The sequence below is a fragment of the Ornithorhynchus anatinus genome, chromosome 6 (assembly GCF_004115215.2).
Source record: "Ornithorhynchus anatinus isolate Pmale09 chromosome 6, mOrnAna1.pri.v4, whole genome shotgun sequence".
NCBI classification, from domain to species: domain Eukaryota; kingdom Metazoa; phylum Chordata; class Mammalia; order Monotremata; family Ornithorhynchidae; genus Ornithorhynchus; species Ornithorhynchus anatinus.
In genome coordinates this window covers 46665410-46688782 of record NC_041733.1, presented here as the reverse complement: position 1 = coordinate 46688782, position 23373 = coordinate 46665410, and the positions used below count along the sequence as shown (strand labels likewise).

Genomic DNA, 23373 nt, shown 5'->3' with positions numbered 1-23373 from the left:
CGAGTGTTTCCCCTGTGCCGAGCACTGGGCTAAGCGCTTACGATCACGCAGAGTTCCTGTGGCGTTTGTTCGGTGCGGTGGGTATCTGGTAAGCGCTCACCACGCGCCACCATCGTTTAGACGGCGGGCCCGTCGCTGGGCGGGGCTGGCCTCTCTCTGTGGCCCGACTGTCCACTCCAAGCGCTTAGGACGGTGCTCCGCACAGAGTGAGCGCTCCATAAATACCACTGAACCAACGAACGCCGGGCGCGGATCTAAGCACGGCCCGGCGGGGAGAGGCCGGGCCCGGGAGTCGGAGGACGTGGGTTCCAATCCCGGCTCGGCCAGTCGTCAGCGGGGTGACCTTGGGAGAGTCACTTCGCTTCTCTGGGCCTCATCTGGGAAAAAAGGGGGATGGCGACCGGGACCCCCACGGGGGGGCCGCCTGACGACCCCGGATCTCCCCCAGCGCTTAGAACAGCGCTCAACACATAATAAGCGCTTACTAAATACCATTCTCATCATTATCGGTATTAATATTTTCCACGCTTCAGTCACCTCATCTGTAAAATGGAGGTTAAGACCGCGAGCCCCGGGCGGGACAGAGACCGTGTCCGGCCCGGTCTGCTTGGATCCGCCTAGCGCCCGGCGCAGAGGAAGCGCTGGACGGACACCGTGAGCGCTCGGCACAGTGCTCCGCACCCAGCGAGCCCTTAATAAGAACGATCGGATGAATGGACGAGCGACTACGAGGTCACCGGGTCGGGGGCTCCCGGTCTTCGTCCCCATTTTCCAGACGAGGGAAGGGAAGTGACCGCCCCGAGGTCACGCGGCGGAGCCGGGAGAGAAGCAGCGTAGCTCAGCGGAAAGAGCGCGGGCTTGGGAGTCAGAGGTCACGGGTTCTGATCCCGGCTCCGCCGCCAGTCAGCTGTGTGACCTTGGGCAACTCACTTCACTTCTCTGGGCCTCAGTGACCTCATCTGTCAAATGGGGATTAAAAAACTGTGAGCCCCACGTGGGACAACCTCATCACCTTGTATCTCCCAGCGCTCAGAACAGTGCTTTGCACAGAGTAAGCGCTTAACAAATACCACGGTTTATTTTTTTTATTAGAAGCCAGGCCCGGGCGCTCCTCCGTGGGGTCGACGAGGGTCTCCCGCGTTCGGGGGGGGGCCCACCCGTCCCGGCCGGGACCCTCCGTCCCCCCGCGGGTCCCCCGGCCCTCACTCACCCTCCCCGAGTGACCACCAGGTTCACCCTGACTTTGTAGGCGACCACGATGCCCAGAACTTCCTTGTCCACACCGGGCCGCAGCCTGAGGGAGGGGAGGAGAATAATAATGATAACGTTGCCATGTGTTAAGCGCTCACTATGTGCCGAGCACTGTTCTAAGCGCTGGGGGAGATCCGGGGTCATCAGGTGGTCCCACGCGAGGCTCCCGGTCTTCGTCCCCATTTGACAGAGGAGGGAACCGAGGTCCAGAGAAGCGAAGTGACTTGCCCCGAGTCACCCAGCTGCCAAGTGGCGGAGCCGGGATCCGAACCCACGAGCTCTGACGCCGCAGCCCGGGCTCTCGCCGCTGAGCCTGTAAAAGCCCGTCAAAGGGCAGGGACCGTCTCTGTTACCGAACTGGCCATTCCAAGCGCTTAGTCCAGCGCTCTGCGCATAGTAAGCGCTCGATAAATACCATTGAACCAATGAGCCGTGCCGCTTCCAGGATGTGGGAGACCCCCCTCCCGGGGGGGGGGGGAGTCACCCGGGTTGGGGGCCGGGGGCGAGCGGGGCTGCCGGGGCTCCCGGGGTAGGCCGCGGCCCCTCACGTGGTGGTGGACGCCAGGTTGGTGTCCTCGTGCTTGAGTTGACCATCCAGGGCCAGGCCCCGCTTCCGCCGGTTGGCGGACAGGAGGGGCGTCACGTGGAACGTTTGGGAGAACGCGGAGTTGGCGGCCACCGTCTCCCTGCCGGACGGGGACGGGACGAGACCCCCGGGGGGCCTTGAGGGCGGGGACGGGGGCCACCGATTCCCCCGTCCTCTCCCCGACTCTCAGTCCGGTGCTCCGCACGCGGCAGACCGGAAGCTCCTCGAGGGCGGGGACCCCGTCCACCGATTTTAGTGCTCGGCCCGGTGCTCCGCACGCGGTAGACGGGAGACCCTACGACAGCGTGACCTCCGGGCCCCGGGGGGAGACGGGGGCCCTCCCTCCGTCCCCCCGGCCCTCTGACCTCCGACCTTTAACCCCCGCCCCCCGTCCCGGACCGCGCTGGCCCCGGGGGCCGGCTCACGGGAACTCCTCGGCGAGCACGGTCTTGGTGTACTTGTCCAGCGAATACAGGACGACGTCCGTCATCTGCTCGACTGGACAGGGGAGGGAGCGCGGACCGACTTCACACCCCCAAATCCGGCCGCCCGCCCTTCCGGCAGCCTCCCGGACCCCGCCCCCCCGCCCCGCCCCGCCAAACGGGTCGCCGTCGGGGCAGGGACGGGGCGGGGGTGGCGGTCACTGTTCGGTCCCGGGTGCCGCACGTCTGCCGGGTGACCTTGGACCAGTCACTTCCCCTCCTCTGGGCCTCAGTTCCCTCATCTGGAAAATGGGGACGAGGACTGCCAGTCCCACGGGGGCCTGGGTCCGACCCGACTGGCTTGCAGGCGCCCCGGCGACTTGCTGGCAAAATAGTAACGATGACGGCATTTGGGAAGCGCTTATTACGTGCCAGACACTGTTCTAAGCGCTGGGGGGGGGGGATCCAGGGTCATCAGGTGGGAACCCGTGGGGCTCCCGGTCTTCATCCCCATTTGACAGATGAGGTCACTGAGGCCCAGAGAACCGAAGCGACCGGCCCCAAGTCACACAGCGGACAAGGGGCGGAGCCGGCGTTAGAACCCACGACCTCCGACTCCCCTTGTAATAATAATGTTGGTGTTCGTTAAGCGCTTCCTATGTGCAGAGCGCCGTTCTAAGCGCTGGGGGAGATACAGGGGAATCGGGTCGTCCCACGTGGGGCTCCCGGTCTTCATCCCCATTTTCCAGATGAGGGAGCTGAGGCCCAGAGAAGTGCAGTGACTCGCCCACGGTCACCCAGCGGACAGGCGGCGGAGCCGGGATTCGAACCCATGACCTCCGACTCCCAAGGCCGGGCTCTTTCCACTGAGCCCCGCTGCATCTCGCCCAGCGCTTAGAACAGCGCTCTGCACCTAGTAAGCGCTTAACAGATACCAACGTTATTATTATTAGGCAGGCCCAGGCCGGGCTCTTTCCACTGAGCCACTCTGCTTCTAATGTAGGCAGCCCAACGCTCAGTACAGCACCTGGCACATAGTAAGCACTTAACAGGTACCATAATTATTATTATTATTATTATTATTATTATGTGGGACGGGGACTACGTCCAGACCGTCTCTCCCGATTAGAGCGAGAGCCCGTCGTTGGACAGGGCTGGTCTCTATCTGTTGCCAGACTGTCCATTCCAAGCGCTTAGTACAGTGCTCTGCACAGAGTAAGCGCTCAATAAATACCACTGAATGAATGAACCTGATTAACTTGTCTCCACCCCAGTGCTCAGAACGGTGCTTGGCCCATAATAAGCGCTTAACAAATATTCTTCTTATTATGACGTGGGACAGGGACCGTGTCCAACTCGATGACTTTGGATCTCAGCGCTCAGAACAGTGCTCGGCACACAGCGCTTAACAAGTACGAGAAGCGGCGCGGCTCAGCGGCAAGAGCCCGGGCTTGGGAGTCCGAGCACGTGGGTTCGAATGCCGCCTCCGCCGCCTGTCAGCTGGGTGACTTCGGGGGAGTCGCTTCCCTTCTCTGGGCCTCAGTGACCTCACCTGCAAAATGGGGACGAAGACCGGGAGCCCCCCGGGGGATCACCTGATGACCTCGGATCCCCCCCCCCCAGCGCTTAGAACAGTGCTTGGCACCTCGTAAGCGCTGAACAGATACCATCGTTAGGATTATTATTACCGTTATTGGGGGCCGAGGACACTAGGGGTGGGAAGTCACGTCAGGGTGGCGTCCGGGGCAGCGCCGAGGTCACACCAGGGGCAAAGGTCGGAGTTGAGGGGTCGGGGCTGACCTGAAATCTTGATTTTCTTGACCATCTTGCTGGTGGCGTTGTCGATGGACACGTGGACCGGGATGGTCTCCCCGTGGTAATAAATCTAGGGGGAGACCCTCGAGGCTCAAATCCGGGGCAGAGACCCCCTCCCCAGCCCCCAGCGGTGCCCCCCGACGTCCAGCAGGTAGCCCCCCGTCCACCCCCCTTCCAGCCTGACCTGACCGCCCCGGCCCACTTCCCTCCCAGGCCCCAGCCGAGGGAAGCGAGGCCCGGAGAGGTGGAGTGACCGGCCCAAGGTCGCGCAGCAGACTATCCGCTGGGCCCCGCCGCTTCGCGCGCCAAGTACGGAGCCCCACACCGAGGGGGCGCTCAGTACATCCCGCTGCTGGGATCGCCGCCTGGGGCCCAGGTTGTCCCCGGCGGGGTGGGGTAGGACGGCGGGGTTTTGCCCAGCGGGACGAGCCCGGGCCTGGGAGTCGGAAGGACCTGGGTGCTAATCCCGGCTCCGCCCCCGATCTGCTGTGTGACCTTGGGCCGCTCACTTCACTTCTCAGGGCCTCAGTTCCCTCCTCCGTGAAAATGGGGATGAAGAACGTGAGTCCCACGCGGGACGGGGACCGCGTCCACCCCGATTAACTCGGATCTACCGCGGCGCTTAGTACAGCGCCTGGCACGTAGTGAGCGCTTAACAGACGCCATTGAAGAAAAAAGAGGGGGCGAAGGGGGTCACCAACCTCACGGTCCAGAGAAGCCTCGAGCTGCAGGGGTTTGTCGGACATGAGGAAGCGACAGGTGGTCTCGGCTTGGGGCGCTGGGCCCGAGTCTTGGGGTGCAAACTGAACTTTGCGGATGACCAGCCTCACCGAATCCCTGGCGGGGAGAGGGGCGTTCAGTATGTAATTATGCGCGTGTGTGTTGGGGGGGGCGGGTCCTCCTCCCATCCTCCAGCCTGGAGAGCCTGGACTAGAAGCCCCCCAAATCCCCCAAAGGGCAGCGTGGCTCAGTGGCAAGAGCCCGGGCTTGGGAGTCAGAGGTCGTGGGTTCTAATCCCGCCCACTTGTCAGCTGGGTGACTTGAAGCAAGTCACTTCTCTGGGCCTCGGTTCCCTCATCCGTCAAATGGGGATGGAGACGGTGAGCCCCACGGGGGACGACCTGATGACCTTCTACCTCCCCAGTGTTTAGAACAGTGCTTGGCACATAGTCAGCGCTTAACAAATACCGTCATTATTACTATTACTATGTGGCAGGAACTGTGTCCAACCTGATTAACTTGTATCCACCCTAGTGCTTAGAACAGTGCTTGGCACATAGTAAGCGCTTAACAGATACCACCGTTATCATCATCATTATTATTATTATTTGGGACAGGGACTGTGTCCAACCTAATTACCTTGTATCTCTCCCAGTGCTTGGCACATAGTAAGTGCTTAACGAGTGCTATTATTATTATTATTATTATCATCATCATCATCATTATTCGCATTATGTAGGACAGGGACTGTGTCCAACCCGATGACCTTGTATCTTCCCCCAACGCTTAGAACAGTGCTTGGCACATAGTAAGCGCTTAACAGATACCACCGTTATCATCATCATTATTATTATTATTTGGGACAGGGACTGTGTCCAACCTAATTACCTTGTATCTCTCCCCAGTGCTTGGCACATAGTGCTTAACGAGTGCTATTATTATTATTATTATTATTATTATCATCATCATCATCATTATTAGCATTATGTAGGACAGGGACTGTGTCCAACCCGATGACCTTGTATCTTCCCCCAACGCTTAGAACAGTGCTTGGCACATAGTAAGCGCTTAACAGATACCACCGTTATCATCATCATTATTATTATTATTTGGGACAGGGACTGTGTCCAACCTAATTACCTTGTATCTCTCCCCAGTGCTTGGCACATAGTAAGTGCTTAACGAGTGCTATTATTATTATTATTATTATTATTATCATCATCATCATCATTATTAGCATTATGTAGGACAGGGACTGTGTCCAACCCGATGACCTTGTATCTCCCCCGGCGCTTAGAACAGTGCTTGGCACATAGTAAGCGCTTAACAGATACCACCGTTATCATCATCATTATTATTATTATTTGGGACAGGGACTGTGTCCAACCTAATTACCTTGTATCTCTCCCAGTGCTTGGCACATAGTAAGTGCTTAACGAGTGCTATTATTATTATTATCATCATTATTAGCATTATGTAGGACAGGGACTGTGTCCAACCCGATGACCTTGTATCTTCCCCCAGCGCTTAGAACAGTGCTTGGCACATAGTAAGCGCTTAACAGATACCACCGTTATCATCATTATTATTATTGTTTGGGACAGGGACTGTGTCCAACCCAATTACCATGTATCTACCCCACTGCTTGGCACACAGTAAGTGCTTAACAAGTATTATTATTATCATCATCATTATTAGCATTATGTGGGACAGGGACTGTGTCCAACCCGATGACCTTGTATCTTCCCCCAGTGCTTAGAACAGTGCTTAGCAGATAATAAGTACTTCAGTATTATTCTTATTACGTGGGACAGGGACTGTGTCCAACCCGACGACCCTGTATCTCCCCCAGCGCTTAGAACAGTGCTCGGCACACGGTAAGCGCTTAGCAAATACCAACATTATTATTATTATGTGGGACAGGGACTGTGTCCAGTCCGACGACCCAGTATCTCCCCCAGCGCTCAGAACAGTGCTCGGCACACGGTAAGCGCTTAGCAAATACCAACATCATTATTATTCTCATTATTGTGGGACAGGGCCTGCGTCCAACCCGACGACCTTGTATCTCCCCCGGCGCTTAGAACAGTGCTTGGCACATAATCGGTACTTAACAAGTATTATTCTTATTATGTGGGACGGGGACTGTGTCCAGCGTGATTACTTGTACCTCCCCCAGTGCTCAGAACAGTGCTCGGCACGTAGTAAGCGCTTAACAAATACTATTATTATTATTCTTAGTAAGAAGCATTCACCTCTTGTGGACTTTCTCCTCCAGATCCTGAGCGCAGAAAGCTTTCACCTCGAAGTCTACACCACAGGCCTGAGAGGGGATAAGCAAGTGAGTTACACTTTGCCCCCAGAGTTTGCCCCCCAACTTCCCCTCACTCACCCCCAAACCGCCCCACCAGCCGGGCAGACGTCCTCTACACTGTCAGCACGTTGTGGGGCAGGGAATCTCTCCCTTTATTGTTCTATCGTCCTCTCCCCAGCGCTTAGGCCAGTGCCCTGCACCCAGGAAGCGCTCAGTAAATACGACTGACTGACTGCCTGGACTGTGAGCTTGTTGTGGGTAGGGCACGTCCCTGTTTATTGTTGTATTGTCCACTCCCAAGGCGGTCAGTACAGTGCTCTGCACCCGGGAAGCGCTCAGTAAATACGTTTGACGGGCTGCCGAGACTCCGAGCTCGTTTTGGGCAGGGAAAGTGTCTGTTTAGTGTTGTATTGTCCTCCTCCGAGCGCTTAGAACAGTGTTCTGCACCCAGGAAGCGCTCAGTAAATATGATTGAAGGGTTGCCGAGAGTCTGAGCTCGTTCTGGGCAGGGAAAGTGTCTGTTTAGTGTTGTACTGTCCTCCTCCGAGCGCTTAGAACAGTGCTCTGCACCCAGGAAGCGCTCAATAAAGGGAATGGGTCTGTCTCTTGTCATACTGTCCTCCCCTGAGCGCTTAGAACAGTGCTCTGCACCCAGGAAGCGCTCAGTACAGGGAATGGGTCTGTCTCTTGTCATATTGTCCTCCCCTGAGCGCTTAGAACAGTGCTCTGCACCCAGGAAGCGCTCAATAAAAGGAATGGGTCTGTTTACTGTCGTATGATCCTCCCCAGAGCGCTTAGAACAGTGCTCTGCACCCAAGAAGCGCTCAGTAAATAGGATTGACCTACTGCGCCTGGACGTAATACCGGAGTGTCACCACCAGGGGGCAGATCCGCAAACGTCCCTATGGAGCTGCTTTTTAAACGCACTCATTCATTCATTCGGTGCTATTTATTGAGCGCCTACGTTCATTCATTCCTTCAACGGTATCTATTGAGCGCCTCCTGCGTGCGGAGCACTGTACCAAGCGCTTGGAAAGCACAGTTCAGCAATAAAGAGAGCCAATCCCGACCCACTGAGGACTCACAGTCTAGAAGGAGGGAGACGGACAGGGAAACAAGTCAACAGGCGCAGAGCACTGAACTAAGCGTTTGGGAGAGTGTCAGTCAGTCAATCGGATTTGTTGAGCGCTTCCTGGGTGCAGAGCACTGGACTGAGCGCTGGGGAGAGGAAGATAGAACAGTAAACGGACACATTCCCTGCCCACAACGAGCTCAAAAAAATGGTATCTGTGAAGCGCTTACTACGCGCCGGACACTACTTGGGGCTTCCTGCGTGCAGGGCATTGTACTGAGCGCTTGGGTGAGTCCAATACGACAATACATAGACACCTTCCCCTGCCCACAACGAGCTTCCGTCAGACACAGCCCCTGTCCTGTATGAAGCTCACACTCTTCATCCCCATTTTCCAGTTGAGGGAACTGAGGCCCAGAGAAAAATAATAATCTTGGGATTCGTTAAGCGCTTACTATGTGCCAAGCACTGTTCTAAGCGCTGGGAGAGATACGAGGTCATCAGGTTGTCCCTCGGCAGGGCTCACGGTCTCCAACCCCATTTTGCAGATGAGGGAACCGAGGCCCAGAGAAGGGAAGCGACTTGCCCAAGGTCACGCAGCAGACAAGCAGCAGAGTCGCGATTAGAACCCATGACCTCTGACTCCCGGGCCCGGGCTCTACCCACTGAGCCACGCTGCTTCCCTCATTCTCTGGGTAAATATGCTCGGCACCTCACCCACTACATCGCTCCCCCCCCCCGCCACTTCTCTCCTCTAACAGTGATGGTATTTGTTAAGCGGTTACTAGGTGCCAGGCACTGTACTAAGCGCTGGGGAGGATAGAGCGTGGCCGAGTGGATAGAGCCCGGACCTGGGAGTCAATCCAGGTTGTCATCCCGGCTCCACCCTTTGTCTGCTGTGCGACCTCGGGGAAGTCGCTTCGCTTCTCTGGGCCTCAGTTCCCTCACCTGGAGAACGGGGATGAGGCCCGGGAGCCCCACGGGGCACCGATTTGATTGTACCCACCCCAGCGTTTAGTACGGTGCCTGGCACATAGTTAATCGCTTAACAGATACCATTAAAATAGCACCTCGTTTCATTTTAATTAGGATTAAAAAACTGTTCACCAGAGAGTTCTGATGGATGGATTCTGCCCGACCCTCTTCCTCTAGGCCGGAAGCCCCACCAACTCGGTTCCCCCGGACTCTCCCCGGCGCTTAGTCCAGTGCTCTGCACACAGTGAGTGTTCAACAGATATCGCCGCCTGACCGATTGATTGGTAGATCCCCGGCGTGTCCCCAGCCCAGCCGGCCACTTCGTCCTCTCCGGACGCTGCTGCGTCTCTGTCCGGCAGAGGCCTGAGTGGGGTGGGGGTCGGGGGCGTCAGGGAGGGTCAAGGGGGTCGGGGAAGGTCAGGGGGTCAGGGGGGTCAGGGGATCGGGGGGAGGGGGCTGTCACCTTTCCCACGTCATCAGGCCCGGGCTGCAGGGTGACCGAGCAGGGCAGGTTGGTGGCCATCTGGTCGAGGGAGAGAGAGAGACGGACAGAGATGGAGAGATGGAGGGAGGGAGGGAGGGAGAGAGACAAAGAGACAGAGAAGGAGGGAGGGAGGAAGGAAGGAAGGAAAGCAGGGAGAGAGGGAGGGAGAGAGAGGAAGGAAGGAAGATAGGGAGGGGAGGAAGATGGGAGGGATGAAAGGGGGAGAAAGAAGGAGGGAGGGAGGGAGGGAGGGAAGGAAGGAAGGATGGAGAGAGAGGGAGAAAGAAAGGAAGGAAGGAAGATGGGGGAGGAAGATGGGAGGGAGGAAAGGGGGAGAAAGAAAGAGGGAAGGAGGGAGGGAGGGAAGGAAGGAGGATAAAAGGAGGATGGGAGGGAGGGAGAGAGGGAAAGTGGAAGAGAGAAAGGGAAGGAGGGAGGGAGGGAAGGAGGGAGGGAAGAAGGGAGAGAGGGAGGGAGAAAGGAAGGAAGGAAGATAGGGGTAGAGGGTGGGAGGGAGGAAGAGAAGGAGGGAAGGAAGGAGGAAGACGGAGAGAGGGAGGGAAGGAGAAAGAGAGGGAAAGGGAGGGAAGGAGGGAGAAAGGGAGGATGGGAGGGAGGGAGGGAGGGAGGGAGGGAGGGAAGGGGGAAAAGAGGAGGAGAGAGAGAGGGAAGGAAGGAGGAAGGCAGGGAGGGAGGGAGAGAGAAAGGAAGGGAAGGAAGGAAGAGAGGGAGAGATGGAGGATGGGAGGGAGGAAGGGAAGGAGAGAGAGAGAGGAAGGAGGAGGGAAGGAGAGAGAGGGAGGGAAGGAGGGACGGAGGGAGCGAGAGGAAGGAAGGAAGAGAGGGAAAGACGGAGGACGGGAGCGAAGGAGGGACGGAGGGAGGGAGAAAGAGAGAGAGATGCGGGGAAGGAGGGAGGGATGGAGGGAGGGTTGGAGGGAGGGAGGGAGGGAGGCAGAAAAGGTCTGGGGTCCCGGGGAGTCGGGGGGGAGGGGCAGGGGGTCCTGGGGGAGACGAGGGGCTCGGGGGCCTCGGGGCAGGGGGTCCCGGGGGAGACGGGGGGCCTGGGTTGGGGGGAGGGGGGAGATGGGGGTCGGGGGTTCCGGCACCTGGAAAGTGAAGGGGTGGGCGTGGGGCCCCAACTTGCTGAGCAGGCGGTCCTGCAGGGGGGTGAGGGCGGGGGGCTTCTCGGAGGGCGGGGGCAGCACCCGCAGCCGTTGCCCCCACAGGTCCTTGCGGAAGGTGAGGCCCAGCACGTCCAGGTCGTCGCGGCCGTAGCGAAAGGCGCAGGTCAGCTGAGCCCACACTGCCCCGGGAGCAGGGTGACAGTGAGAATGATCACGATCACGATGATCATGGCATTTGACGAGCGCTTACTACGTGCCAAGCACTGGGGGAGATACAGGGGCATCAGGTGGTCCCCCCGTGGGGCTCCCGGTCTCCATCCCCATTTGACAGATGAGGGGACTGAGGCCCGGAGAAGTGCCGCCGTCACTGGGCCAAAGTCACAGCGCTGACCCGTGAGGGAGTCGGGATTTGAACCCACGACCTCTGACTCCCAAGCCCGGGCTCTTTCCACTGAGCCCCGCTGCTTCTCTAGAGGAAGGGGACCCCCGGGGACCCCGGCCACCCCCGAACCATCCCACAACCCCGGGGGCCACAGGGACGGACGGGGGGGGGGGGCAGAGACAGACGGGGGCAGAGACAGACGGGGAGACACAGACGGGGAGAGACAGAATGGGCAGAGACAGACGGGGAGAGACGGACGATGGGCAGAGACAATGGGGAGAGATGACAAGGAGAGAGACGATGGGGAGAGACAAATAGGGTGAGAGAGACGCGGGGAGAGACGGATGGAGAGAGACGGATGGAGAGACACAGACGGGGAGAGATGGGGAGAGACGAATGGACCGAGAGAGACGGATGGAGAGAGATGACGGGGAGAGACAGATGGGGAGAGACAGATAGGGTGAGAGCGACCTTGGGAGAGACGGATGGGGAGAGACAAACGGGGAGAGATGATGGGGAGAGACAGAGAGGGTGAGAGAGACGCTGGGAGAGACTCACGGGGAGAGACAAACGGGGGGAGATGATGGGGAGAGACAGATAGGGTGAGAGACGCTGGGAGAGACGGATGGGGAGAGACAAACGGGGAGAGATGATGGGGAGAGACAGATAGGGTGAGACGCCAGGGAGAGACAGGCGATGGGGAGAGAGACAGACCCCGGGGAGAGACAGCCAGAGAGGAATAGGCCGGGAGAGACTATCATGGGAGAGACAGCTCAGGAGAGATAACAGCCGGGGAGAGACAGAGCATCACTAGAGAAACCGACAGCATTTCAGAAGCACTCGTACACTCACACAAACGCTCTCTCTCTCTCTCTTTCCCCCAATCCCCGCTCCGCAGCTTGTCCGCTGGGTGACCTTGGTCAAGTCGCTTCCCTTCTCTGGGCCTCAGCTTCCTCATCTGCCAAATGGGGATGGAGACCGGGAGCCCCACGGGGGACGGGGATTGGGTCCAACCTGATGACCTTGTATCCGCCCGGCGCTTAGTAATAATAAGAATAATAATAACGACTGTGATGGTTTTCGTTGAGCGCTTACTACGTGCCAAGCACGTACTACGGCGCCCACAACCTTCTGCCTCCCGGGCCCAGGGTCTCCACAGTAGATACAAGGTCATCGGGTTGTCCTACGTGGGGCTCGACAATCTTCACGCCCATGTGTGACCTTGGGCAAGTCACTTAACTTCTCTGGGCCTCAGTTACCTCATCTGTAAAAATGGGGATTAATAACGTGAGCCCCACGTGGGGCCAATCTGATGACCCCGTATCCACCCAGCGCTTAGAACAGTTGCTCTGCGCACCGTAAGCGCTTAACAAATACCATAATTATGATCATTATTTGACAGATGAGGAAACTGAGGCCCGGAGAAGTCACACACGTGCGCGCCGGACGTGTGCACAGATGAAACACACACCAAAGCCACATAATAATTCATCATCATGTGTTTGTGCCGAGCACCGCTTCTAAGCGCCCGGGGTGGTATACAAGGGGTTCAATCGATTGTCCCCCGTGGGCCTCGCCGTACCTCATGCTGCCATTTTCCGCAGACGAGGTCACGAGGCCCCGCAGAAGCGATGGCCCTCGCCCGACAAGATGGCGGAGCCAGGTATTAGAACCCACGACCCTACTGCCTCCCAAGGCCCGGGCCTCTTGCCGCCGAGCCACGCGTAGACACACACACAGCTGGACTCGCAACCCGCACCCTTTCGTTTTCCACCCCGTCCCCCGCCGGGTTAAGTCAACCTTTCCGGTCCTTGGCGTATTGCGGGCGTCGACCGAGGACGACGCCGTCTGTGGGGCGAAGGTTGGGGGGAAGATTTAGGGGGGAGGGAGACCCCCCCCCCCAGACCAGCCCCATCCGCTCCCAGACCCTTCCGATCCCAACCCCCCAAAATGTCACCTTCAAAATATCCCCCTCCGCTCTCAGCTCCTTGAAGGCCGGGATGAGTCTATTACTGTGACTATTAATAATAAAAATCGTGGGCAATCTGTTAAGCGCTCGCTATGTGCCGAACCCTGGGGGGAATCGGGTAATCGGGTGTCCCCCGTGGGGTTCGTCCTTTTCATCCCCACATTCCAGGGGAGGCAACCGAGGCCCGGAGAAGTGAGGTGACCCGCCCGAGGGTCACCCGGCAGACCGGGAGTCGGGATTTCGAACCCAGGTCCTCTGACTCCCGGGGTCTTGCCCCGAGCTGTCAATCACACCTACCAATCTACCGCCTTCTCTCTAGCAGTTAGTGCAATACCTGTGGTGATAACTGTAGTGTTCGTGAAGCGCTTACTATGTGCCAGACACTAGGCCGACTCCAGTTGTTCAGTCATAATAATCATCGCCGTGTTTGTGAAGCGCTTACTATGTGCCAGACACTGGGCCGACTCCAGTTGTTCAGTCATAATCATAATCGCCGTGTTTGTGAAGCGCTTACTATGTGCCGGACACTGGGCCGACTCCAGTTGTTCAGTCATAATAATCATCGCCGTGTTTTTTAAGCGCTTACTACGTGCCGGACACTGTACTGAGCGCTGGGGGCGATCCAAGCTCATGGGGTCGGACACGGTCCCCGTCCCACACGGGGCTCACCCGGTCTTCATCCCCCATTTTCCGGATAAGGTCACTGAGGCCCGGAGAGGTGAAGTGACGCTCAGGACCCTCGAGAAATTGTTCTTTCTTAGTCCAGTGCCTGGCACATAGTAGGCGCCTAACAAATACTATCATCATTATTATTATTATTAGTTCCCCAGCGCTTAGTACAGTGTTCCACACACAGTAAGCGCTCAAAAAGAGAAGCAGCGTGGTTTAGTGGACAGAGCCGGGGCCTTGGGGTTGGAAGGTTATGGGTTCTAATTCCGGCTCCGTCACTTGTCTGCTGGGTGATCTAGGGCGAGTCGCTTCCCTTCCCTGGGCCTCAGTTTCCTCAGCTGAGGCTCAGTGGCAAGAGCCCGGGCTTGGGAGTCAGAGGTCGTGGTTTCGAATCCCGGCTCTGCCCCTCGTCAGCTGTGTGACCGTGGGCAAGTCGCTTCACTTCTCTGTGCCTCAGTGGCCTCATCTGGAAAATGGGGAATTAACTGTGAGCCTCACGTGGGACAACCTGATGACCCCGTACCTCAACGTTTAGAACGGTGCTCTGCACATAGTAAGCGCTTAACAAATACCAATTATTAAAATGGGGATTGAGACTGTTGAGCCCCGGGTGGGACAGGGACCGTGTCCAACCCGATGTGCTTGGCTCCACCCCAGCTCTTAGTGCAGTGCCTAGCGCATAGTAAGTGCTTCACAGGGGCCCAAATTATTGTTATTAATGATCATATTAACAAGGATGAATGAATAAATAATCACGCATAACGAATAAATACATCGGTGACCCGAGTCTAACCCCGGTACCTTGTCCTCGTCCTGTCGAATGCGGATGAAGACCGTGAGCCCCCCGTGGGACCCCCTGATGACCTTGGATCTCCCCCAGCGCTCAGAACAGTGCTGGGCACAGAGTAAGCGCTTAACGAATACCCCCATTATCATTCAAGAAGCAGCGTGGCTCGATGGAAAGAGCCCGGGCTTGGGAGTCAGAGGTCATGGGTTCGAATCCCGCCTCTGCCCCTCGTCAGCTGTGTGTCTGTGGGCAAGTCCCTTCACTGGGCCTCAGTGACCTCATCTGTCAAATGGGGATTAACTGTGAGCCTCACGTGGGACGACCAGATTCCCCCGTATCTCCCCCGGCGCTTAGAACAGTGCTCTGCACATAGTGAGCGCTTAACAGATACCAACATTATTATTATTCTTCCCCGACCGCCCCCCCGAGACCCTCTGGGACCCCCCCCCCCCAAGTCCTGGCTCACTGACCGATCGGCTCCACCATGTCCACGTGGTCCACGAAATCACGCTTTCCCAGGTAGATGGACAGCTGCAGGATCCGCAGAGAGACACCCCCCCCCATCACCACCGACCCCCTCCCCGTTTATCCCGGACCCTCCCCCCTCCCCTCCCCCCCCAGACTGACCCCATCTCTCCACCCCTTCCCCCCCGGAATCCCCTCCACCCTTGGGGAGGGGTCTGCAAGCCTTGGGCCTTCCCGCCCCACCCAAAGTGACCTCTGTTCCCCTCTCTTAATCATCAAAGCCCCCCCCAAATCCTGGGGTCCCCCCAGACTCCGATCTCTTTGGGTAGGGGTCTGCCCCCACCTCCCCAAGCCCCCCCCAACTATCCCCTCGCCCCTGGGCCTACAACATACCCCCCGTCAACCCCATCCACGGGCCGGGATGGTCTCTGTCTCTTGCCAAATTGTCCATCCCAAGCGCTTAGTCCAGTGCTCTGCACATAGTAAGCGCTCAATAAATACTACCGAATGAATGAACGAACGTCGTCGGGCAGCGATCGTCTCCCGCCTCGAATGCATGGACTCACCTTGCCATTGGGGCTCGTCTTTTTGAACACCCTGAAAAATGAGAAGGGTAACAATCGGGCGGGTACTTGTTAGCGCTTACTACGTGCCAAGCGCTGGACTAAGCGCTGGGGTGGAGAGAAGCAAATCGGGTCGGACGCAGTCCCCGTCCAACGTGGGGCTGATGGTCTTTCATCCCCATTTTACAGATGACGGGACTGAGGCACAGAGAATAATGATAATGGATAATAAGGGGATTGGGTAGGGATTGGCTCTATCTGTTGCCGAATTGTACTTTCCGAGTGCTTAGTACACAGTAAGCGCTCCATAAATACGATTGAATGAATGAAGGGTAAGAGCTTGCTAAGTGCCAGGCACTGTACTAAGCGCTGGGGTGGATCCCAGCAGATCGGATGGGACACGGTCCCCGTCCCATCCCCATTTTACAGAGGAGCGAACTGAGGCCCAGAGAAGTGAAGTGACTTGCCCAAGGTCACACAGCAGACAAGGGGCGGAGGGGGGATTAGAACCCAGGACCTTCTGACTTCCAGAAGCCCCGGGCTCTAACCGCCACCCCTCACTGCCTCACGGGGAGGAAGACCGTGAGCTCCAGGTGGGACAGGGCGGTGTAGAGCGTGGCTCCGTGGAAAGAGCCCGGGCTTGGGAGTCGGAGGTCATGGGTTCAAATCCCGGCTCCACCGCTTGTCATCTGTGTGACTTTGGACAAGTCACTTCACTTCTCGGTGCCTCAGTGACCTCATCTGTCAAATGGGGATGAAGACTGTGCGCCCCACGTGGGACAACCTGATCACTTTGTATCCCCCCAGCGCTTAGAACAGTGCTCTGCACACGGGAAGCGCTGAACAAATACGAACATTATTATTAACCTGGATCCGCCCATGCGTTTAGTACAGTGCCTGGCGCCTAGTAAGCGCTTAACAAATACCAGGAAAAAGAAAAAAAGCCCCGCGGGGGAGACCAGATACTTCACTTCTCTGTGCCTCGGTTCCCTCATCTGGAAAATGGGGGTGAAGTCTGGGAGCCCCGGGGGGGGGGGGGGGGGGACAGGGACTGGGTCCAGCTTGTTTGCCTCGTATCTACCCCAGCGCTTAGAACAGTGCTTGGCACATAGTAAGCGCTTAACAGATACCATAATGAGAATAAGAATAATTATTTTTCACGGGGGAGACAGAAGGAGACGGATGGAGGGGGACAAACGGGCGGTGGGATGAGGGTCCCATCAGGGTTCTGGGGGGCAGGGAATGTATCCGTTGGAGCGTCCCCTCCCAAGCGCTTAGCACAGCGCTCCGCACCCAGTAAGCGCTCGGGAAACACCACCGACGGCCTGACATTGCAGAATTTGGGCCGGGGGGTCGGGGGCCGGGGTCACTCACTTGGAGCCGGTTGCCATGGGTGATGTCGGGTGGACCAGATCTGTGGAGGAAGCAGACTGTCATTCCTGCAGTGGCATTTATTGAGCGCTTACTGTGTGCTGAGCACTGGGCCAAAATCCCAGCCCCACCCCCCTCAAATCCCAATCCTGGGGCATTAGAGGGGAGGGGGCTCCCTCCCCCAGCCCCCCTTCAACCCGCTCACCTTCCTTAAGCTGCCCAGAGCTGCTTAAGAGCTTAAGGTCCAAGAGGCAAATTTGGGGTGGGGGGGGGAGACTTAGGAGGGGGTGGCCTGAATAACGATGGCATTCTTTAAGCGCTTACTATGTGCCAGACGCCGTTCTAAACGCTGTGTATGGGGGGGGGTCTCCACCCACCCCATCTCCCCTCCCCCAAATGTCCCACCGGATCCAGGGCCTCCTCCCAGAGCTGCCTCCGCCTCCCTTCTGGGCCTCCTTTCTACGCCAGCGGCCTCCCTCTTTCTAAACGTTGCGATCAGTCCGGGCGCAGCCCCGGCCCGCGATGGGCTGGCCGGGGCTGACCGGGAGTGGGGAGGGTCTCCATAGGGGAAGGGGGGCTCCCATAGGAGAAGCTGGGACTTTACCTGGCAGGCGGGAAGGGTCTGGGCCCCGGCTGTGGTCTCTCCGGGCCCGGTCAGCCCCTCTTATCCTGCGGCCCCGGGGGGGCGGCGGGGGGGACGACCCCGGGAATGGGGAGGGGGCCCAGAATAAACCCTAAATAAAAATAAAACAGTAAACTCTTAGCAGGGGACCAGGACCCCGAAAAGCAGCTTAGGGCCAGGGAGATTAGCCGTCTCGATCGGGAGGCAGAAGTCCAGCCGGGAATCCGGTCACCGAAGCACGGAGGGTATGGCCGGAGGGCTGGCATTCATTTCCATCCTATTCGTCGAGCGCTTACTATGCGCAGAGCACTGGACTAAGCGCTTGGGAGGGATAGCAGGGGTCCCCTCCTCCCCTCCCCCCCACCGTTGTCCATCACAGAGACCCGTTGGAGACCCCGAGGGTGAGGATGATGCTAGTTGTGAAGCGCTTACTATGTCCAGGCACCGGTCTAAGTGCCAGGGTGGATAATAATAATAATAAAAAATGTTGTATTTGTTAAGCGCTTCCTATGTGCAGAGCAGCGGCTAAGCGCTGGGGGAGAAACAGGGTCATCAGGTGGTCCCACGTGGGGCTCACAGTCTTCATCCCCATTTGACAGATGAGGTCAACTGAGGCACGGAGAAGGGAAGTGACTGGCCCACGGTCACACAGCTGACAAGTGGCGGAGTCGGGATTCGAACCGTGACCTCTGACTCCCAAGCCCGGGCTCTTTCCACCGAGCCACGCTGCTTCTCGGCCGAGGGGGTCGGGCACGGTCCCCGTCCCGCGTGGAGCTCACAGTCTCCGTCCCCGTTTTACGGAGGAGGGAACCGAGGCCCAGAGAAGCCAGTTGGCCCGCCCGAGGCCACCCAGCAGACAGGTGGGAGGGCCAGGATTAGAACCCGGGTCCTTCTGAGCCCCAGGCCCCGGGCTCTGTCCAATAGGCCACGTCCAAGTCAGTACGGGGTAGCCGGGGACCCAAAAAACCCAACTCCAGAAGAGGGGAGTCCTGACAGTGAGGGGAGGGCTGCTGGCCTAGTGACTACAGCCCGAGCCTGGGAGTCAAGCGCTTAGTACAGTGCTCGGCACATAGTAAGCGCTCAATAAACACGACTGATGAATGAATGAGTCGGAAGGACCTGGCTTCTAGTCCCTGCTCCGTCGCTGGTCTGCAGCGGGACCTCGGGCAAGTCACTTCACTTCTCTGGGCCTCGGTTCCCTCATCTGGAAAATGGGGGTGGAGACGGAGGGATTGTATCCAACCTGATTAACTCGGTATCCATGCCCAGAGCATAAGAACAGTGCTTGGCACAGAGTAGCGCTTAACAAGTACTATTATTATTCATATGTGGGACAGGGACTGTGTCCAACCTGATGAATCTGTATCTACTCCAGTGCCTACGAAAAATGCCTGGCACAGAGTAAGCACTTAACAAGTATTATTATTAATCATTATTATTATTAATATGTGGACAGGGACTGTGTCCAACCGAAGAACCTGTATCTACTCCAGTCCTTAGAAAAGTGCCCGGCACAGAGTAAGCGCTTAACAATATTATTAATAATAATAATCATAATGTGGGATAGGGATTGTGTCCAACCTGACGGCCGTGTATCTACCCCGGCTTTTTAGAACAGTGCCTGGCACGTAGTAAGCGCTTAATAATTACCGTTATTATTATTAATCATTAGGTGGGACAGGGATTGTGTCCAACCCCGTATGACCTTGGTACCTATCCCAGTGCTGTAGAACAGTGCTTGGCACACAGTAAACTCTTAGCACGTACCCTTTATTATTAATGTGGACAGGGACTGCGTCCAACCTTGTATCTTACCCTAACGCTTAGTACAGTGCCCGACATCGAGTAATAGCTAAGTATTATTATATCATCATCATTATTATATGGGACAGGGATTGTGTCCGACCTGATTACCTGGTTTCTTACCCCAACGCTTAGCGGAGTAATCGCTTAACGATATTATTATTCTACCATCATTATTATATGGGACAGGTCCAACCTGATCACCTCGTACCTTCCCCCCGCAGGAAGCAGCGCGGCTCAGTGGGCAAGGGCCCGGGCTTGGGAGTCAGAGGTGGTGGGTTCTAATCCCGGCTCCGCCGCTTGTCAGACCGGGTGACTCTGGCAAGTCACTTTGCTTCTCTGGGCCTCAGTCCCCTCCTCTGTAAAATGGGGTCGAAGACCGAGCCCCACGCGGGACAAACGTGATGGCCTCGTAACCCTCCGAGCGCTCAGAAAGGGCTTCGCACGTAGTCAGCGCTTAACAGATGCCATCGTCGTTACTATTATGACGAGTACAGTGGCTGGCACAGAGGTGAGCACTTATCAAGTACCATAAAAAGGGGGCGAGGGGAGGACGATGACCCTGCGGGTGCCGTTGACCCCAGTGACCCCGGGATCCGGGCTAAGGCTGCGGGACGGATGGGATGGTAAGCGGATTGGCGGGGGGCGGGGAGGGGGGGGCGACCCCCTGGGATTGAAGAGATCTCCCCCCCCAAGGCGGCTTGTATAACCCGGCTCCCTTCCAATTATGGTGGGGCCCTGTCCATTTCATCCATTCCATCGTATTTATTGAGCGCTCGCCGGCGTGCGGCATCGCTGGGCTAAGCGCTCGGAAAGTGCGATCCGACAATAAACAGCGACGGATCCTTGCCCACGACGATTCATTCATTCGTTTGTAGTTATGGAGTGCTTGTTGCGTTCGTGCATTCGTTCGTATTTATTGAGCGGCCTACGTATTGAGAGCTTACTGGGTGCAGAGCACTGGGACTGAGCGCTTGGAGAAGACAACAGAACAATAAACACTAAGAGAAGCAGCGTGGCTCAGCGGAAAGAGGCCGGGCTTGGGAGTCAGAGGTGGTGGGTTCTTATCCCGACTCTGTCCCTTGCCAGCTGTGGGACTTGGGGCGAGTCCCTTCACTTCTCTGGGCCTCAGTGACCTCATCTGTCAAATGGGGACGAAGATTGGAGCCCCACGGCGGACAACCTGATCACCTTGTATCTCTCCCAGTGCTTAGAACAGAGCTTGGCCCACAGTAAGCGTTTAACAAATACCATCATTATTATTGTTAAACAGACCATTCCCCACAAGGAGCTGAGAGTCTAGAGGGGGAGTCAGGGACGGGAAGAGAAAGAAAGAAAGGAGGGAGGGGGACGGAGGGGGTGCGGGCCGGGATGGGAGGGTCGAAGGAAGGGAGCCAAAGTCGGGGGACGCGGAAGGGAGGGGAGATGAGGAAAAGTGGGGGGGCTCGGACGGGGAAGGCCTCCGGGAGGAGGCGGGTGCTCGGTAAGGGTTGGAAGGAAGGGGAAAGTGGTGGGCTGTGGGATGGAGATGGAGGGAGATGGGACAATAGGGGGTGTTGGAAGGTCAGAGCTGGGTCACTGGGGACAGTCAGGGACGGAGAGGGGACGGTCGGGGGTGTTGGACGGTCAGTGCTGGGTCAGTGGGGGACAGTCAGGGACGGAGAGGGGACTGTCATGGGTGTGGGAGGGTCCGTTCTGGGTCAGTGGGGGACAGTCAGGGGTGGAGGGGGGACAGTCCGGGTGTGGCACGGTCCATGCCTGGTCACTGAAAGAAGAATTGGGGATCGAGAGGAGAGTCAGGCTTGCTGGAAGGTCCGGGCACCGAAGCGTTGGAAAGAAGGAGTCACCACCTCACCTCTCCCCTTACACCAACCGGACGTGGGAGACCGGGCGGAGCAGAGAGGGAGAGGAGGATGGGGGGAGGGAGGGATGAAGGACACCCGTAACCACCCACCTCCCCCTTCAAAGCCCTACCGAGAGCTCCCCGCCTCCAGGAGGCCTTCCCGGACCGAGCCCCCCTTTTCCTCCGCTCCCTCTCCCCTCCCCAAGGCCCCGACTCCCTCCCTCTGCTCTACCCCCTCCCCGCCCCACAGCACCCGTGTATAGGTGTACGTATTTATCATTCTAAATCGATTTATTTTTATTAATGATGTGTATGGCTCTATCCTTCTCTTTACTTATAGAGATGCTACCAAAGCCTGTTGACCTTTTTTGACGCCTGTCTCCCCGCTTTGAGACTGTGAGCTCGTTGCGGGCAGGGATTAGCTCTGTTAATGTTGGTATTTGTTAAGCGCTCACTATGTGCCGAGCACCGTTCTAAGCGCTGGGGGAGACAGAGGGGAATCGGGTCGTCCCACGTGGGGCTCACGGTCTTAATCCCCATTTTACAGATGAGGGAACTGAGGCACCGAGAAGTCAAGCGACTCGCCCACAGTCACACGGCCGACGAGTGGCAGAGCCGGGATTCGAACTCATGAGCCCTGACTCCAAAGCCCGTGCTCTTTCCACTGAGCCCCGCTGCTCTGTGGAAAGCTCTACTTCCCGAGCGCTCAGTACAGTGCTCTGCACACAGTAAGCGCTCAGTAAATACAACCGAATGAATGCACGAATGAACCACCAACCAACACGGCTCAGCCCCTCTCCGGCCTTGTCATCTGCCCCGACCTCTGGAAGGAATCGGGAAGGGGGAAAGGGGAAGGGTGTCTGATATCAGGGCCGTGTCCAGGCGATGTTTGTGTGTACGTGCGTTTCCGTACATCCCTCTGGACTGCAGACCCGGTGTGGGCAGGGATCGTGCCTGTGGATGACTCTCCCAAACGCTTAGTACAGCGCTCCGCGCCCAGGAAGCGCTCAGAGCATACGACTGAATTGAATGTGCTGATTCACAGGGTGTGGAGGAGTGTGTGTGACTGTTAATTTAAATCCCTCCACCACCTTGGACCCTCTTACCTCACTTCGCTGCCGTCTTCCTCGGGCCCGGCCCGCACGCTCCGCTCCTCTTGCGCCGACCTGCTCCCGGCGGCCCGACGTGGCCCGTCCGGCCGCCGGACCCCCCGGCCCGTGTCCCGCCTCCGGCCCGGCCCACCCTCCCTCCTCACGTCCCACAGCCTCTTCCAACCCTTACTGGGCGCCCGCCTCCTCCCGGAGGCCCTCCCCGCCCGAACCCCCCACTTTTCCTCATCTCCCCCTCCCTTCCGCGTCCCCCCGACTTTCGCTCCCTTCCTTCGTCCCACCGTCCCGGCCCCGCACCCCCTACGTCCACATCCATCGTCGATTTGTTGATATCGATGCCCATCTCCCCCTCTAGACCGTGAGCTCTCTGTGGGCCGGCAATGTGTCTGTTTATTGCTGTATCATCCTCTCCCAAGCGCTTAGTACAGTGCTCCGCACACAGTAAGCGCTCAGTAAAGACAACCATCGGGAAGCTGCCCCGCTGAAGCCGAAAAAAACCCTCTCTGGTCGTGCACAGTGTGTCCATGAAAAGCAGCCCGGCCCCGGGCCTGGGAGTCAGAAGGCCCTGGGTTCTAATCCCGACTCCGCCACTTGTCTGCTGGGTGACTTGGGCCAGTCACTTCACTAAGCAGCGTGGCTCAGTGGAAAGAGCACGGGTTTAGGAGTCACAGGTCATGGGTTCTAATCCCGGCTCCACCGCCTGTCAGCTGTGTGCCGCTTAACTTCTCTGTGCCTCAGTTAGCTCATCTGTAAAATGGGGATTAAGACTGTGAGCCTCAAGTGGGACAACCTGATGAACCTGTATCTACCCCAGCTGTTAGAACAGTGCTCGGCACATAGTAAGCGCTTAACAGATACCAACATTATTATTATTCTTCTTCTCTGGGCCTCGGTTCCCTGATCTGGAAAATGGGGACGGAGATTGTGAGCCCCTTGTGGGCCAGGGACTGGGTCCAAGCTGATCATGTTGTATCTAACCCAGCGCTTAGTACGGTGCTTCCAGTAAGCGCTTAACAAATACCAT

The 23373-nt window shown here is 57.5% G+C and overlaps 1 protein-coding gene across 1 annotated transcript; it reads right to left on the bottom strand.

Annotated features, from left to right (window-relative positions):
- Window positions 1-1205: 1205 nt before the first annotated feature.
- On the bottom strand, window positions 1206-22692 carry ARR3 (arrestin 3). Its single transcript, XM_039912318.1, has 13 exons — window positions 22631-22692; window positions 22347-22406; window positions 15605-15635; window positions 15044-15104; window positions 12949-12996; window positions 10749-10945; window positions 9619-9678; window positions 7050-7117; window positions 4776-4911; window positions 4060-4144; window positions 2263-2335; window positions 1800-1937; window positions 1206-1294 (listed from the first exon to the last, which is right to left on the bottom strand). The coding sequence occupies exons 1-13, from the start codon at window positions 22690-22692 to the stop codon at window positions 1207-1209; spliced, it is 1107 nt and encodes a 368-aa protein (XP_039768252.1). The 3' UTR covers window position 1206.
- Between the last annotated feature and the right edge of the window lie 681 nt (window positions 22693-23373).